This window comes from Lemur catta, chromosome 12, assembly GCF_020740605.2.
Source record: "Lemur catta isolate mLemCat1 chromosome 12, mLemCat1.pri, whole genome shotgun sequence".
Classification (NCBI taxonomy): Eukaryota; Metazoa; Chordata; class Mammalia; order Primates; family Lemuridae; genus Lemur; species Lemur catta.
The window spans coordinates 31,499,986-31,517,649 of NC_059139.1; the positions used below are offsets into that span (position 1 = coordinate 31,499,986).

The window sequence follows — 17,664 nt, forward strand, 5'->3', positions numbered from 1 at the left end:
AGGCAAATGTATTTGACCCCTCAGATCCTCTTGTGAAGTCAACTTGTACCTAAGTTATATTATCAGAGTAAACTGAGAGCTCTGTGCAGACCTTAATTCAGGTGTAAGTTTTGCCGCTTGCACCTTTGAGCTGTGTTTCCCAAAATGTGCTCTGTGAAAGCCTATTTCTGCAGGAGATTAATGGGACCCAGGTGCAAATAGTATTGGGGGCTGAAACTAGTTCAGGAGACACCAGGTGAGGTGAATGTGAATTCTTGCTTGGCTGCAGGACTTCTCAGTGCCTTTATGCTGATGTGCATTGGGAATCTGCAAGGCAGGAAGGGCGATGAACTGCAGTTTCTCCAAACTGACCTTATCCTAATGCCATTCCTCAGTGGGAGGTCTAGGGGCATTACTACTCTGCTGAACACAGTTAGGGAAATGCTGGTCTAGAATTGTAGAAACCACAGTGCTCTCAGGTCTCTGCACACGGGGCCGTACCATGTAATGTCAAGAGTCTTTGGGGAGTCGGGGAGGTAAGGCCCAAGGTCTCTGCTGCAGTTGTGGGGCTCTGCCCACCCTCCTGGGCAGTGTATTCACTGTCGATGATCCTGGCCAAACCAAAGTCAGTGATTTTGCAACACAAGGTCTCAGACACCAGGATGTTGGCCGCCCGTAGGTCGCGGTGGATAGAATTCATGTGCTCAGTGTACGCCATCCCTTCGGCGGTCTGGGCTGACATGTCAATCAGTCTCGGGAGGGACAGTCTGCCACCATCGTCTGTCTTCAGGAAGTCCAGCAGGCACCCTCTGGCCAAGTAGTCGGTGACAATATAGATGGGCTCCTTGGTGACCACGGCTTAGAGCCAGACCGGACTCTGGTGCTGCAGAGTCTTCATCAGGTTGGCCTCGCCCAGGAAGGCTTCTGGAGACATCGTTCCCTCCTTCAAGGTCTTGATGGCCACCATCACATTGTTTCTGTAGTAGCCCATCCAGACTTCGCCAAACTGCCCTGATCCGAGTTTCCTGACCAGCCTGAGAGACTGTCGGGGGATCTCCCACTCGTCCTGGGCCCAGGGGTTTTGAGGAGTGAGGATCATGCAGGGCACGGTCAGCCTCTGGCACAAACCATCCCCTTTCTTGCAGTAGTGCTGGACCAGGGCCTGGAGCGAGGGGAAGGTGACCCGGGGGGAGATGTAGTAGCCGCTTTCCTCCAGGGAGTGGATCTTATAATGCTTGAGTATTTCCCCCTGGACGGTGACATCCTTCACAGACGGGGAGAAGTCACTTTTGCTGGTTTCACTCTCTCTGATGAGAAAGGAGCCAGCCTCTCCCACAAAGGCGCACTTCTCATGTCTGGCGCTAGTCCAACAAACCCAGGACTGACAGATGCCCTGCACTTGCCACCCCAGAAAAATATCTCATCTCCAAAGAAGGATTCTTATGCTAAAGGTTGAAAAGGGCTCCCGTTCTTGAAACAGTGGTGAAAGGATGGTGAAATAATACTGAAAACAATCGTATCTTCAAAGACTGTGGCACCAGGTATGGGAAATACCAAGTTACCTGGGCCTCAGTAGAGGTTTCTCTGTGAAAAGCATCATAGGCTTAAGGATGCAGACACCAACCTTAGCACCATTACGGTGCAAAACGCTATGGAAATGGCAAATAATTACCAACATACTGGTTACTTCAAAAGTGTCAGGATGAAATCTGTAGCACTATCTACACTTTTCTCATCTCACGCAAATATGCACTTAGCAACTCTGGAGGTAAACAAATCAAACCGAGGGCTGACAGAAGCCCCGCACTTACACCCCACACAGAAATCTCAACTACCAGGAAGGATTCTTATGCTAATGTGTGAAACCCGCTCTGGTTCTGAAAATGATGGTGAAACCACAGTGGAATAATACTTAACAGAACACTTTCTTTATAGTCTCTAGTACCAACTCTTGGAAATGCCAAGTTAACTGGGCCTCAGCATGCTTTTGTCTGTGAAAACTATCATAGGCTTAAGGATGCAGAGACCAACCTTATGACAATTATGGTGAAAAGTGATACGGAAAAGTATCAAATAGTTCTCCACCTAGCGATTATTTCAAAAGTTGTGCCACACACCTCTTGGAAAGATCGAATTACTTTGGCCTAGCCTTCGATTGGTCTGGAGAAGGAATAGCCATTCCTAGCTGATGAATCAAATGATTCTGTTCCTTTCTGGGGTGGCAAGTGCAGGGCCTCTGTGAGTCCCTGGTTTGTTGGACTAGCGCCAGACATGAGAAGTGCGCCTTTGTGGGAGAGGTGAATAGTGGGGATCCTGTTTCACTCCACTCTTTGGAGTATGTCCTTAAAATTCTTCAACATACAGCCAAGCCGGTTTTTGTTCTCCATTCCAGCAAAGCTCCTCCCTTAGTTGCTTCAGCTTTTCTGTGAGAACTGTTGGACAGGGAAGGGGTTTATATTATATTTGGGGAGCCAGGGATTCTATTCAACAGAAGTGGAAATGCATCTTACAATATCCTGCAGAAATTTGTTTTGAGAAGGTTCTTTTGAGGTATTCCAAGGCAGGAGGGAAGATGCTGTGATATATTTTGTGGGACTGTGCTTGTGCCCATTGTGTCTCTCACCTGTAGAGAAGCCACCAAGCACTCCCTTCTGGCATATTTAGCTTCCTATCAGGCAGAGAGAATTAAATACTTTATTTGGGTCTGGTGTCGTAAATTGGAAGTCCCTGCAAATCACTGGAGAATCCCTCTCAGGAGCTGGAGACCAATTTGTAACAATCAATAGCACGGGGAACCTGGCATTTTCTATACTGCAGGAGAGCCCACTGTGATGCCTTCGTAAGAACTGGAAATTTTTTGGATACCTCCCCACTGTCCTTCACCCACTGCTGACTTGGAAACAGTTAGTTTTCCTTCATAACAAAGCTTGGCCAGAGTACTCATTGGTGTCATGAGGGCAGTGGCTAGTGAATGGATCCCTTCACTCTAATAGAATTCTGCAGTTAGATTTATTCTGTAAAAGAGAAGAAAAATGGAATGAGATACTCTATATGCAGTGTTTTATGTTACTTTGACGAACTAAGCCAATACAAAAGGGATGAAAAGTTATGACCCAAAAGGCTAGCAATGGGAAAAAGCCTGTGTTGCCTGAACATCAAGAAAAGGATGATGATATCCTGATTATTCAGTTAAATGAGCCACCAGTTCTCCCTCCTTCTCCTTATGGAGGGGCTGGAGCTATGCCCCCAGCCTCTCAACCAGGGTCCTCACCTCCACAGAACCAGGGCCCAGGGACAACAGGAATGGTCTCCCTCTCCCACACCTGACAGGAAACCCAGTTTGGTCAGGGTGTGGCTTAGCTCCAGGTGGGCAATTTCCTCTTCGGCAAATACTCATAGGGGCATCGATGCTGCCACAGGTCAGCCCACGGGGTTTATCTGCGTCTACTCTCTGTTCTTAATCTCTGATTTATTTAATTGGATAAATAACATGCCTACACATCAGGGTGACCCGAGGAAAATGGAAAGCCTGTTTTCCTCAACATTTGCAACCCACAACCTGGTTGTTGGTTCTGGGCAGATGTTCAGAATCTGCTTAACACATTACTGACCTCAGAGTACTGGAGAATGGTTCTAGACGAGGCCAGGGAGGAAGCACACTGCAAGCATTCTGACTCTCCTGGTAACCTGGTAAAGGCAGCTGCTCAGGTCACAGTACTCGACTTAGACCCAGGATGGAATGTAAACAGTGGAGATAGACCTAAGCTTGAGCATTACAGAGACTTCATCTTGGCTGGCCTCCAAAAGTAGAGTCTTAATAAAGTACAGGAAATTATACAGAAGCCTAATGAGAGCTCCTCAGAATTCTTAGAATGGATTTTCAAAGCATATAGCCAGTACATGAACATTAATCTGGAAGCACTGGAAAATTCTAAAATGGTAAATATGACTTTCATCAGCCAAAGTGCTCCTGACATTCAGAAAAAATTATAAAAAATGGATGAGGCTTTTGGTATGCCTGGTCTCAACTAGTAAAAATTGTTTTTATGGTGTCCACTGATCAAGATTAGGTGGTAGAAAAGAGAGAACAACGGAAGATGAAACTGCAAGTCAGCCTTCCAGCTACTGCTTTGACTCAAGGAATGCCAGGACCATGGCATGACCTCCCTCAGGCACTCTGTCCAAAATAGGACTCCCCAAGCCCCAGAACACCAACAAAAAAAGACATCCCACTGCAGGCCCCCATCAATATGTCTATTGCAAATAGGAAGGGCACTGGAAGAGAGATTGCTCATATCATAGAAAGGCTGATTCTGGGAAAGATCCCTCCCAGTTCACCAGATGCCCAAGCTAGCAAGGAGGCTTGAGACTGAAGTTGTCAAGGATGGAGAGCAGGAATGATGGGGCCCAAGGGTTCTTCCCAACCCAAGCGACACCCTCCATATTTCCCCAGGTCATGGGGAGCCCCAGGTCATGATGACAATGGCAAATCAACTTTTGGACTTTCGGGTAGATACCAGAGCCACTTACTCAGTAATAAACACCTGTCTGTCTAAACTGTCTTCAGAGACTGTAAAAGTGACTGGAGTCTCAGGAGAAACCTTGAAAAGACCATTCTTCCAACACTTGGAGCGCCAATTAGGCCAAACCCACTTAAAACATAGTTTTCTATATATGCCTGTGTGTTTCATTCCTTTGCTGGGGTGTGGTCTTTTAACCAAAATGAATGCCAAACTTACCTTCATCCCAGGATGACTGAATACAAAGGTGCCTCCAGAACAGGCATGTGCCTTGCAGGCTGTCCTGCTGCAGTTGGAAGCCTCTGAACCTCTGAAGAGATACTTTGAGAGTTGAGTCCAGAGGTATGGACACAAAGGAGACCAGAAAGGGCTAAGATTGTCATCACAGTGCAAGTCAAGGTATGGGTGAGAATGGCACCACCACATTTAAAGCACTACCCCGTCAGGAAATAAGCACAACAGGAAATCCAGCCTCTGTTTTCCCTTTCCTTCAGTTTGGACTCATTAGACCTTGCTGTATAACATACCCATCCTGCCAGTCTAGAAGCTTGAGACTAAGGAATATAGATTTGTTCAGGACCTGAGAGCCATTAATCAAATTGTAGAAGACATTTACCCAGTAGTTCCCAATCCTTATATGATATTCACAACTCTCACTGGTGAACTTATCTGGTTCACAGTCTTAGTTTTAAAAGATGTTTTCCTCTGTATCCCTTTGAGCCCAGCTGGAATCACAAGAACTGATTACTTTTGAATGGAAAGTAATACAAAGGCAAAGCAACAAGACTGTTGGATAGTTCTCCCCCAAGGTTTTTTTTTTTTTTTTTTTTCAAAGTATTAGGGGGTACAAATGTTTTCGTTACATGGATAGCTTTTATAATGCTTAAGTCAGCGCTATAAGTATGCCCATCACCCAAATAATATTCATTCTACCCATAGGTACCATAGGTAGATTTTTTAAAACTCTCATACCCTCTCCAGGGAAACCTTTGCTAAAGACCTCCAAGACCACCAGTTAAGGGATGGACTTTATTGCAATATGTCAATGGCATATTAGTTGCTAGCATCACAAAAGAAGTGTCTGATCAGGACACCAAAATTTCTGGCCGAGGGCGTGTACAAGGTATCCAAGAAAAAGACTCAAGTTTCATATTTAAATATCTCAGGTTTGAGCTTTACCAAGGACAGAGGAACCTACTCTCTGATTGGAGGGAGGCCCTTACCAGAGTAGCACCAACATCTTTGCCTGCAAACCTTGGGTCCCCACCAGGCACCTGTGAATTCCTACAGACAACTGCAAAGCAGTTTCATTCCTCTTATCCCAGATCCAGCCCCAACTATCCACTTTGTCAGCAGGAAGAAGCCAGAGTGGTCATCAGCCCTTCTCCACCCCGTTGGCCCACACCTAAGGAATGAGGTGTAATCAAGTCCAGGGTGACTGAAACTGCCTATATTAAAATAACGCAAGTCCATAAGGCAGGAATAATGATAAAAATTCTGATTTCCATAGAAATATAGATGTAGCTAAAAGTTAACCAGCCATTGTTCCCTAACTTCCCTACTGCTGTTACAGTTTACTGCTTAAGTGTCACACATCTTTGCCAGGTGCAAGATTTGTGACTTCCCAACTGTTTCTGTAGATAACATTGGTATTATAAAACCTAAGACTGCTCATTGAGATATCTTCCAGATTCTGCATTCAGAGGGGACCAACTGACATCAGCTGGACTGGTGGTCATACATGGAAACAGATCCAATAAGCCCTGCAACCTCCTACCCAGGAACTGCTGTATACACATTTAGCAATTTATGAAAATAAAAACATAATATAAGCAAGCCTTTTAATTGCAGAGTTGATATGAATGCACTGCTAAGTTATCATTCAAGTACAAAGTCTATGTGGCATCATTTTGCATTTATAAAAAAACTATACATTTATTCTAATGCTATCATTTCTCTGTGAAAACTATCTTGATTCAAATTCAACCACCATTAAAAATGTTTACTAAGAAATTTTTTCCCTAGCAACAGTTACCATGTGTACAGACAGTCCTCCCTGTTCATTCAGCTCCTTTTTCCAGTCCAACAATTGGCATAAATGTTCATGTATGGCATAAAGATTGAAAAATCAAATTCAACACAGAATGACAAGGACAAAGTGAAAATATAATCAGAATAAAATCAATATTTGTACTAACACACTAACTAGGACAAGTGAGTAGCCTAAGTTGAAAAAGCATGCAAATATCACTTGGGGAAGTTGAAAACTATAAGGTAGGATTTATAAATGCCATCACCAAGATCGCTGTGGGTCCACTGTTGTAGAAAATGAAAAATATCAGCTCAGATTTTTTATAGACTTTCAAACTTTTCTCAATGTCTGATGGCAAAGAAACTAATTCTAAAGAAAACATGTATAAGACTAGTTAAAGAAATAGAGAGGTCTGGTTCATGTATCATATAAGACTATAAAAGTTTCTTTTCAATTTTCATATTTAGCAGATTTCTTAAACTCAATCATGAGGAAAATACAACTGCAGATCACTTTGGCATTCCCAATTTATTCATCCTTACAAGATACTGGCCTCTCAAAATAAAGTAAATGTCCTCAAAGCAAGCAACACAATAGTAACAAATAGTGTCTATTAAATCATAGAATAAAAGAGGCAAAATCAGGTCCAGGTTGCCATCTTTAGGAAGAAAAATTAACGTGTCAAATGTGTTAGTGCAACTCTGCTAAGGATGCTAAACGTGACCATCAACTCAGACCCATATGTCTTGGACATAGAATGATACATTCACTTTTATGTTCATTTATTTATTCATTCATCCAGTTATCCATTTAACATGTATTTATTGAGCTCCTATTATGTGCCACACACTGTGCTAAGTGTTGGATCAAATGTGGTAAGTGGACCTTGAAAGAATAACAGCATGGAAAAAATTAAGGTAGGTAGTCAGAAGAGACAGCTAACTGAAGAACAGAGATTGCCCAAGAGCCAGATTTCTGAACTCCTCTTCCCTTTGCCATTTTGAGTGTGTGGGACGTTTGGTAAACACTGGCCTATTTACCTTATAAATGACTATAAGAAGCACAAAAGAATATAAATTGTGTATTTTCATGCAAAGTTTTGTACATTATAAAATGCTCTATAAATATAAGTGTAACTATTCCACTGAAAAACCAGCACCCTCCCCAACAACCTTACCCTTTCCCTCCATTGCCTGCTCCAAACTGCTCAGTCACATTAGTTCTCTGCTTCTTGCTAGAAATACAGGATAGCTCTCAAATTTTTTATACTCTCAAAGATAATGAATTTCTCCTATAACACTTAGTCAATAAGCTCCTCATTTCATTAACTAAAGAATATCAAGTTTTCTATAACAGGAAATCATTGGCTTTTGACTCAAACCCTGTCATGAAAAAGGAAGTATGATTAGATTCTTACCTATTCTACTCTGTCTTGTGTCTGGGTTCCTTTCTTCCCTCTGCCTAGACTACTACTGTGTACCCAAGGAGTTGTTATTGGGGAAGGAGGGGAAAGAACAAGAAAGGTCTTAGTTGATAGTGCCCTTGGGTTTTAGTGCTGGTGCTCCATCATTGAGCATAGGACCTTAAGTGCACAGGGGCATTATCCACTCTTCAGGAACCCATTCATTAATGGAGATCTCTCAACTGTGGATTTCTTCTCTAGCAGGCTGGTTAGTTTCTTTCCTTAGCCTTTGGTTTTAAGGTCTAGCCCACAAAAAAAATTTTTAAAAAAACACTCCCTGTTTGGGTCCTATAACTCTTCCAGGATGTAAATACCCCTCTTTTTTCTTTACTACCCAATTCTGGTCCACAGAAAATCTCATGTTTCCTTTGCTGCCACAAACTCTGGGAAGGCAAACCATTCCCAGCACAGCTTTCTCTCGTCTACCCACTGTCAGGACAGCCTTCTGTTACAACTTTTGTCTAGATAGGATTATCTACATTTGTTGTGTCTGTCTTTTAGATTATGTTTAACTTTACTAAAAATAATGACAAGTAATGACCTGGATCCATAAGCTCACTGAAGTTAAAATTACTGAACCAGGTCAAGAATAAGAATTTCATTCAATCACTTGTGTCAAGGTACCACAGACGGATTTGAAAATTTTTCTCCCAAAAATATAATCTGAGTCATTTCCAAAGTAAATGAGTACCAGTGGGTAATATTAGTAAATGAAATATCAAACTTTTACATTTTTAGGACATCATTGTATGAGAAATACAATAACCCCTTGTGGCTTTCCTGATTCCATGTTGTGGGAAGGATTGAAAGATACGGGGGTTTTTTGTTTTGTTTTCAAACTAGGGCATGTTCACTGTCAAAATAAGCCCAATTTCTAGTAGCAATTTTGCTTGGCTTAACTAGTACATAAAAGATGGAAAAATGATGACACTGAAATCTAATATTGTACCACTAAAACTAAAGGCGGCCTCTTCTAATTGTAGGATGGATTCTATGTTGTCAACTCTCATTTAATAAAATAAAGGCATTGAGACAGATTTTTCCTCTATCTCCAATGTTAATCTTAATTCAGCTAAACCAGAAAAGCTAAAATGTATTTGATTCATGAAATAAAAACCATTGCTTTTATACCACTTTCACAAGAATTTTTAATATCATTTATTTTTTAAAAAAGAGCAGTTAGTTTTGTCTGGTACTATGACTATAGTATAAACACAGTGTCTTTTTTGACAAGACAACTAAAATTTGGAAATTACTCACCATATTTCACGGTGCCATTTACAAAACAAAAGTAAGTATACAAAAAACCCCACAAAAAATTCTACATATTTTTCATACAAAACAAAATAAATAGAAGTAATCTCATTACACAAGTGCCACCATGAAAGATCAGAGTATTTCATGCTGTCTCAGATTGTCATAAGATGTTCTTAAGAATTATGTTCTGCCTTCTTTATAATAAAAACGTATTATTTCCTTCAGACAGAAGGATGACACAAATGTACTCTGGATATGTTTTTTAAATGTTAACAGTCTCCATAAGCCTGTGTGTCTTAGTCTAACTATATGCAATGTGGATTAGCAGATATTACACAAACTCTAGCTCTCTCCTCTTGCCCCCATCAGCATTCTCATTTTACCCTGAAATATTGTTTGATCAGGTATAGCCATGAGCTTTGATTAGATGTCGTAGACCCATTGTTGACGACTAAATGTAGGAGATCTTCCAAATTTCCCTTGAAAGATTACATTGTATTATAACTGAAGAATCTTCTTTCCAATAATAAAATGTAGTCTAAATTACCCTGAAGTCTGAGTTATAGCTCAAACCATATCTTGCAAAGGAGTCATTGTTCTTCAACAAACAAATATTATTTATCTGATTTTGCGTTCTAAAAATTAAATCTGGAAGTCTTTTCATTTTACTTCCAAAAGTGACTTGTGACAGAATTAGAAACATGTATTTCTCCCCCTGCCCCTAACAATGTATATAAAATCATGGTCACAAGCCCCCTTAATATAACAAGAAATTATAAAGGAAAGAACACTGATAGGTGATAAGTGTTTCAATTCTGTCTGTGTAATTTATGAAATGAGAATTAGAAGGAGTGTCACCTTCTGTGGATAATGAACCTCCCAGAAGGCCAGGACCTAAGTAAGCATTTTTAGTCAGCATTGTAGCATCCTATTATTTGATTTATCTGTCCTCAGGTCTGCCATCTTGTAACTGGAGAAAGGAGGAGGAAAAAATTACAAAACACACATAGAGAAAAAGTTATCCAAATAATCTTAGAGTAGAGTGGTTTCAACAAGAAAAATTTACTTATTATTTTTTTCAAATTAAGCTTACTTATTTCTGATTCCTTAGAATCTCTGATGTTCCTAGACCACAGTTGTTACCAATAAAGGACTCTAGGAATCAAAAATAAGTAAAACAGTATCTCTACCCTCAAGATGCTCACAGTCTTAATGGAAGAGACAGTTGCATAAAAAAGAAATGTTACCATAAAGTAACAAATTCTATCAGAGAATTAGAAGGTGCTGCAACACAGACGAAGAAGCTAGTCCTTAAAAAGCAATTGTTGTGCTATTAAAATGAAACTATATAACTGATTCTTATAAAAATTAGAGAGTACCTAATAAAAAGTCAATTTATAAAATATTCATTCTGACCAAGTATCAAAGTAACCATACAACCTGCAATTCAAATGAAACTTTTCATTAGGAAAATAACCATTATTGGAAGCCTATTTACAAATGACCATTCTGTGGCTTTTTAATGTAAATTCAAAATCACAAGGGAAAGTACACATTAGAAAATCAACAGTTTGAATTTGCATTAATTCATAAATAAATCAAAAAAGATGAAGAAAAATAGGAAAAAGAATCAACATCACTTTGCCTGGCTCAAGCCTCAGGTCACAGAGATCTGGAGGAATCAGTGATTCCCACAGTCCTTAAACAACTGCTACTCCAAGAGAAAATTCATCACAAGCAATATGAATAAAACACCAAATAATAGAAATATATTGTGATGAATTGGCCTGTGTCTCACTCATGTTTTTTTTAAAAAAATTTAGAACCAAAGATCTATCTTTGCTATCATATGAAGCAAATAGAGGAACCAGAATAAAAATATTAAACCAGATGAAATCATGACTAAGCATCATCATAAGAAAGAAAACACTTATATCACTATTCACAATAAAAATGAATAGGCATGATGATCTGAAACATTATTTTTAACTTTCTAATGAAACTACACATGCAAAAGCTCTTTACAAACTCTCAGCTATGAAACATAAGCTTATAATCACCAGCTTTAAGCAAAATGGTTTTGCTGGAGTTACTTAGTCTTCTTAGAAATTTGCCTTCCTATTCAAGAACCAAAAAAGATGTAGAACAGTGGACCTAAATCTTAAGGAATGAAAAAAAAAAAGATGTTTGAGCAACAGATAAGCGTTAACTTGGTAAACCTTCCTTTTGGATGGTGACAAACAACTTAGATCAACCACAGAGTTCATTGGCCCCATGGGAAAATCTTTCAGATTTTGACCAATCATAGACATGTTCAATCTGAATCAGGAAGTCAGAGCAGAAGGGCAGCAATCCTACCCATTTGGATAGAATGCATCCTTTTCAATCATGATATAGAAATTCCACTAGAAAGCCAAAGTGGCCTTTCCTGTATCTGTGCTCCTATAATCAGAATCAAGAAGGTGAGTTCTGCATATATAATATTTGCTGTGGTTCTAGAATTTCCACGAGGTAATTTCCTTTGGCAAGTGATCCAATCTGTCACCCATTGCATACACAGTCCTTCTTTATGGTTATTGGACTTTCCTTTATTAAAAAAATTTAAACATATCACTCCCTGATAAATAATTCCTCCCTAAATTTGCATATGTTGGTGCAAATTTAGCAAGCACATCACTCACACTGTCGTATTGAATTTAACCTGCGCCTTTGTATAGGAAGAAGGAATGAAATTACCCCTAAGTCAAGTCTGCAGTTATCCCCCAAATGAGATGACCTCTTGGGGAAAAAAAAAAAAGTCATTCTGAAAAGCTGCATAATTCTGAGCACATCCCTGAAGACTGATTTTATACTTAAAGCTTAGAGGGAATACAAAGAAAAACACTTGGTGGCATAAAACTCATTACCTTGATGAAGCATCTCTTTTGGTCAAAGAAAATGATTCACACAATTTTCCTCTTTGAAACTCTTACCAATACACATATTGTGGAAATATAAACTGTGACTTGCAAACAAGCTTTAAAGACGTTGAGTTGATACTGAGTGATAGTTTTCCAGATGCCCTGTAGTCTTTCCAAATAATACTGTACTTTCTCTAGCCCTCCCAACCCAAGCTTCTGATTTGTTCTTAATTCTCTTAGATGCTGAATAAACTACTGTTTACAGATGCTTCATCGAGCCTTGAAGGAGAATGTAATACAATTGTTCTTGTCCACCGTGAAACTCAGGATCCAGAATCCTAGGAGTACAGTGTTTAAAATACCGGTTTGTGTTGTGCAGAAGCTCAGCATATTGCAGTGTCATATTGAATTCAGATGAAAGGGAAGAAACATAACCAGATGCCGAATTACCTCTTTATTACCTGAGCAGTTCAAGATGAGAGAGATCATTTGAACATATCCTCTTGGAAGACAAGGAGAAGGCACAGTCGTTTGTTTCTGTTGACCATCTCTCGTGACAAATCAGCCAAATTGAGGATAAAATTATATGAAGACAAATGTCACAATTAGCTAAGAGACTTTGGAAACAGAAAAATAAACAGAAACCACACAGCTGTGTAAAAACCTGATAGGACACACTGAGTTAGAAAGTTCTTCATTAGTGAATGATTATAAAAACTCAGCTTGTACAAAAGTGAAACTGACTTCAGGGAAAATGAGAACATTTTAATAGAGAATCGGTTCCTATGATGGAGCACTTATCAATATTAGTTCATAAAAGTAAAAGGAATTGTGTCTATTCTCAGATAATCCACCTGCTCTTTTGCTTTATTTGAGGCTGCAATAGTTATTTAATAGCATAAACTGGTGTGCAGCTTTGAGTTTTAGTAAGCTGAGGATTTTCTAAAACTCTGATTTTGTTCAGCTCTCAATACATAAAATTCTGATCAGGATATATTTAAAAGGACAAATCAACCATACTTTCATTTCTTAAAAACAAAACAAAAAACCCCAAAACAAAAAGACTACCTGCTTTGGAGTTTTAAATAACACAATGAAATTATTTTTTATCCTTTCTAACCCCTATATTCATTTAAATCCAGTTACCCATCCACTTTATTCTAGATGGAGAAACTGGGCATTTAGGAGAAACTCTTGTTTTAGGATGAGCTATTTTTTCTATGTCAGAAACCGACTGAAAGCTTTTCATGCTTCATGAACATCCTGGGCTCCTTCAAAGAAAGAAGTGTCTGTGCAGAGCGTCAGGCTGGAGGCTGTTGCTCTCACGTACACCTGTTCCTTTTGTGATGCACTGGCCCACAAATCACCTCTTCCTCTTTGTCAACCTCAAAGCTTTTATTCTTCTCCAGTGACCTAAGGCTGATGCAACAAAAGGAGGCGATTCCAGAGAAATGTCAGAGGCCCTTTGCTACCCAAAATAACACCCTGGTAAAACTTGATAGCTAGAAAACTAAAAGGTAACAGTTGTATTGGTTTTTATGTAGGGCATTTTAAAAATAAGACAACTGAGGCATTGTTCATTCAAATTCCTATCTGTTAATCCAAGGAATGGGGCTAGAGTACTAAGTTATGTGGACAAGGCAGAAGAGAAATATAATTATAGAGTTTATGGCTCCAGCAAGCAGCAGCAGAATTCTTAACTCAAAACACCAGTACTGCCTCATTGGCTGTCATTAACCCCTTCAGCACTCCTGGTTCCTGTTTCTTGGACAGAGCTAATCCATGCATTCTCTTATTAACCAAGATCTTTCCTTTGCTCTGGTACATTTACCTTTTGTATCTTTATAAAAAGTACCAAGTTGCATTCTGTTGAATTTACATACATGTCTTATCACAGCCAAGCTTATTTTTGATGCACTAAAAAATGAAATTTCAGTTTCCAGTACTCAAATATATATAAAAAATATAAATTTTATGTATATATAAACTATGAGACAAAAAAAAACGATAATTACTTTTTTGATATACTTTCAAAAAGAAGGATTTTCTGATTAGAAACAATTAAATGTTACTCATGGCTTTAGTTTTCTAGATCTAAATGTTTTCTGACCTGTACAAGTCCATCAAATGCCCATTTGACCTGGCTCTATTTTATGTTATTGTTTTAATACTGATATGGCTTTTTGCCTCCCATTTCTAAAGATACAGTGGAAATATATAAAATTCCATATCATTTCTAATTATTTGATGTCTGTTATGCATAAAAATATTTGGTAATCCTTAGGAAGCACTAAGGAAGGCACAGAGGAATCACAGCTACAATAATGCACATACTCTCATTTACTGTGTGTTAACTATGTCCCAGGAATCATGCTAAATCCTTTCCATGAATCATTGCATTTAATCTTCCCAACTCCCTGAAAGAGATCGAATGACTGTTGCAATTTTACAAATGAGAAACAGGTTTAGGGAGGCTCAATAGCACACTGAATTTCTCATACCTGGCAAGGAGAGGGGTCTTATTTGAAACTCCTCTCATCTGAAAACTTTGAAGAGTTTACAATCCAAAATGGAAAGTTTGTACTTCTTTTCCATTTCCTCCCTGGGTATTTTGCCTAAATATGTCTTGAAGAAATTTCTTTTTGCAACAACTCTGTCAAACAACTGAAAAGATCAAATAAAGGAGTAACAAATATAGCCAAAGAATAGCAACAGGTCACCTGGCAATGTTTCCTTGTTATGGGAACAGCAAAGTTCTACTCAGCAAAATTATTTCAGATAGTTGTCAAAGTAACCTGTCTAGATACCTTAGAAATCAAATAAAAAATTATATTTGTTTGGAGAATGGGGGATGTGGGAGACACAAAAATCAAACTAGCAACCACTTTTAATAATTTATAACTGCTAAGGGCATATCCCATGGCTCCTACCAAGGGTTCCCTGGCTGATGTGGTTGGTCTTTATCAACCACATTGTGAACTCCTTGGAGGTAAGAACTATATCCAGGTGATCTCTGCATCTCCAGTAGTACTCAGTATTGGCTTGATTGAATTAAATTATTTTAACTAGATGAATCAGGGTAGATAATCACAGTCTGGCTAGATTGTTCTTAAATTCCAAATAGTGTTGTAAAGTCTCAGGTGGTACATAAAGTAGCATCTTTCTCTTCTTACCCAATAACAAGATATTTCAGCTGAGAGAAAGTTTAAACCTCCAGCTCAAACTTCTTTTACTTTTCCTAAATGTTAAATCGTAAAATGCACTTTTTCCAGCTAGAAGACAAGTTTTGCCACTTTTAGGATTTCTGAAACTTACATAGATTAATAGGAAGCCTATCAATTAGGCATTCCTTTTGTCGAGGAGCTGGGATCAGTAAATTTGAATTAAGGCAATGGAGGTAGAGTGACCAAAGGTGACAGTTTACTCAAGGATTGCCTAGTTTTAGAACTGTAAGTCTACATTTTAGGAAACCCTCAATCCTTGACAAACTGAGATGATTACTCACCCTAAAATAAATCAAAAACAATTTCCATAAAAGAAGAGTAGTTTCAATTGGAGGAAGCCAATCAAATAGTAAATATTTCATGAGCTCTTACTTATTGGTGAAGTTTTTGTTTGTTTTGTTGTTCTTGTTTTGAGAACTGGGTGGGTTTGAGACCTCCACAGTCTGGAGGCAAAATAAATTTACACCAAAATCAACTATTTCTATGCTCAGTTGAAAGAGATTCTGTGAGTTAAAGCTTGAGAGTAAGCTGGCTTCATGCTGGATTTGGGTCTTTCTGCAACTGTTGAGAAAAGAAAAAAGCAGTATATTCTAGGCCACAGGAAAAACATATCTGATTAGACAAGAAAAAAAATGAAATTAAGCAAGGAAAAACTCAAAAAAGATGCCTAATGAAGTATTTTCCAGTCCTAGCTGCCCATTAGAATCACCTGGGGAGCTCTGGAAAGCTACTCATGCCTAGGGCTTATCCCCAGAGATTCTGAATCCCTTGTTCTGTAATGGGGCCCAGGAATGGGTATTTTTGCATAGATCTCCAGGTAAATTTAATATCTAGACTGTTGTCTTCCCTTGAATCATTGTATTCTTGTAGAAATAAATGAATTTAACAAAGAAGAGCAGAGCCAGAGGTAAAATAGGCCTTCTGATTAATTGATAAATAATTTATTTTTCATATTATAAAAATGAAAAGATGTCTGTATATGTTTGGGTCCTCTTTCAAACTGGTTAGAAGTTGAGAATTTTTAAGTTGATAGAAAAACTTACATGTTAGCAAGATTACTTGGGTGGCAAAAATATCTAATGGAGACAATGCGTCCATCCTATTTGTTTTGCACAGCATATACTACACCTTGTCTATATATACACATGCACGCATGCATGCATAAAACAGTGTATTGATTTTTTAATCAGATAAGGAAAGGGAACAAATTATCATCAGTAAAGTCCTTCTCTAAATTGAAACCCAAGGACATGTATAAAGAGAAATGAACACTTAGAATCCTTAATAGGATATGATGGCAACAATCTCTTAAATGCTATTTTAAAATTTCTCCAGGTCAATAATGGCCAAATGTTCTAATGCACTGCTTTCTCAGTGATCCATGTCAGTTGACTAGATAATGTGAGTCTTATACTAGTCAAAAAAATCAATATCTTAAAGATAAAATTGCAAGAATGGGTATTCCTGATGAGGTATTTTTTTATAACCAGATTAAGAAAAACTTGTTTACTCTCTAAATAATTTCTTCTCCAAGTCTAAAACACATCAGAGCTAGAAACTGTAGTAAGGGAATAAAAATTGTTAATAACAGGTCACTTGAATGGTTTTGTGCCATAAGATGCATACATATAACATTGTGGAAACTTAAGACTTTAGAGTTTTAAAAAGAAATGGTAAACTGTGAATCTGTTCAGTGGACATGATAAAAAGAAAATGAAAACACAATCCAATTTTGAAACAAGAATTTTAGAAATAAGCTGCGATTCTATTATAGTGAATTAGGGATGGAGATCTTAAGTCTTATTCCATATTCTATGAGGCAAGTCACTTTGCTGCCTGTGACCTGAGTTTTACATTTGAAATACTGACTTAAAAACAAACAAACATAAAACTTGATATTAGTATTACCTACAATGGTTTATACTGATAAGCTAATTAGAACAAGGCTACTCGTTTGATTATATTGAGCAATACACTTAGAATTACTAAGTTCTAAAATCACAGGCTAAATCTACAAATTTGAGTAGCAATTCCTCAATAGTGAAACTTTCTTAAATTTGTACTATTTAGGATAAAGGGGACAGCTGAAAAAAAGCACACATCCTTCTGTGGTAGATCCACTGCAATGTCTTCATAAGAAGATTATACAATAATATGAGGTGTAAAATGACAAGTACTTTTAAAATATAAAATACATTTTCAGAACTAAAACTCAATACTTGTGTTCTTATGGTTGAAATAAAAAATATTTCAGTAGAACACACTTCCAAATAACATTTTTTTTCCATCT

General features: G+C 38.3%; 1 protein-coding gene across 1 annotated transcript; it reads right to left on the reverse strand.

Annotated features, from left to right (window-relative positions):
• Positions 1-454: 454 nt before the first annotated feature.
• On the reverse strand, positions 455-4,724 carry LOC123648152 (tyrosine-protein kinase Blk-like). The gene is given in 2 exon segments (XM_045565874.1): positions 455-1,306; positions 4,719-4,724. Coding segments are annotated over 2 exon segments (858 nt in total).
• Positions 4,725-17,664: the final 12,940 nt, after the last annotated feature.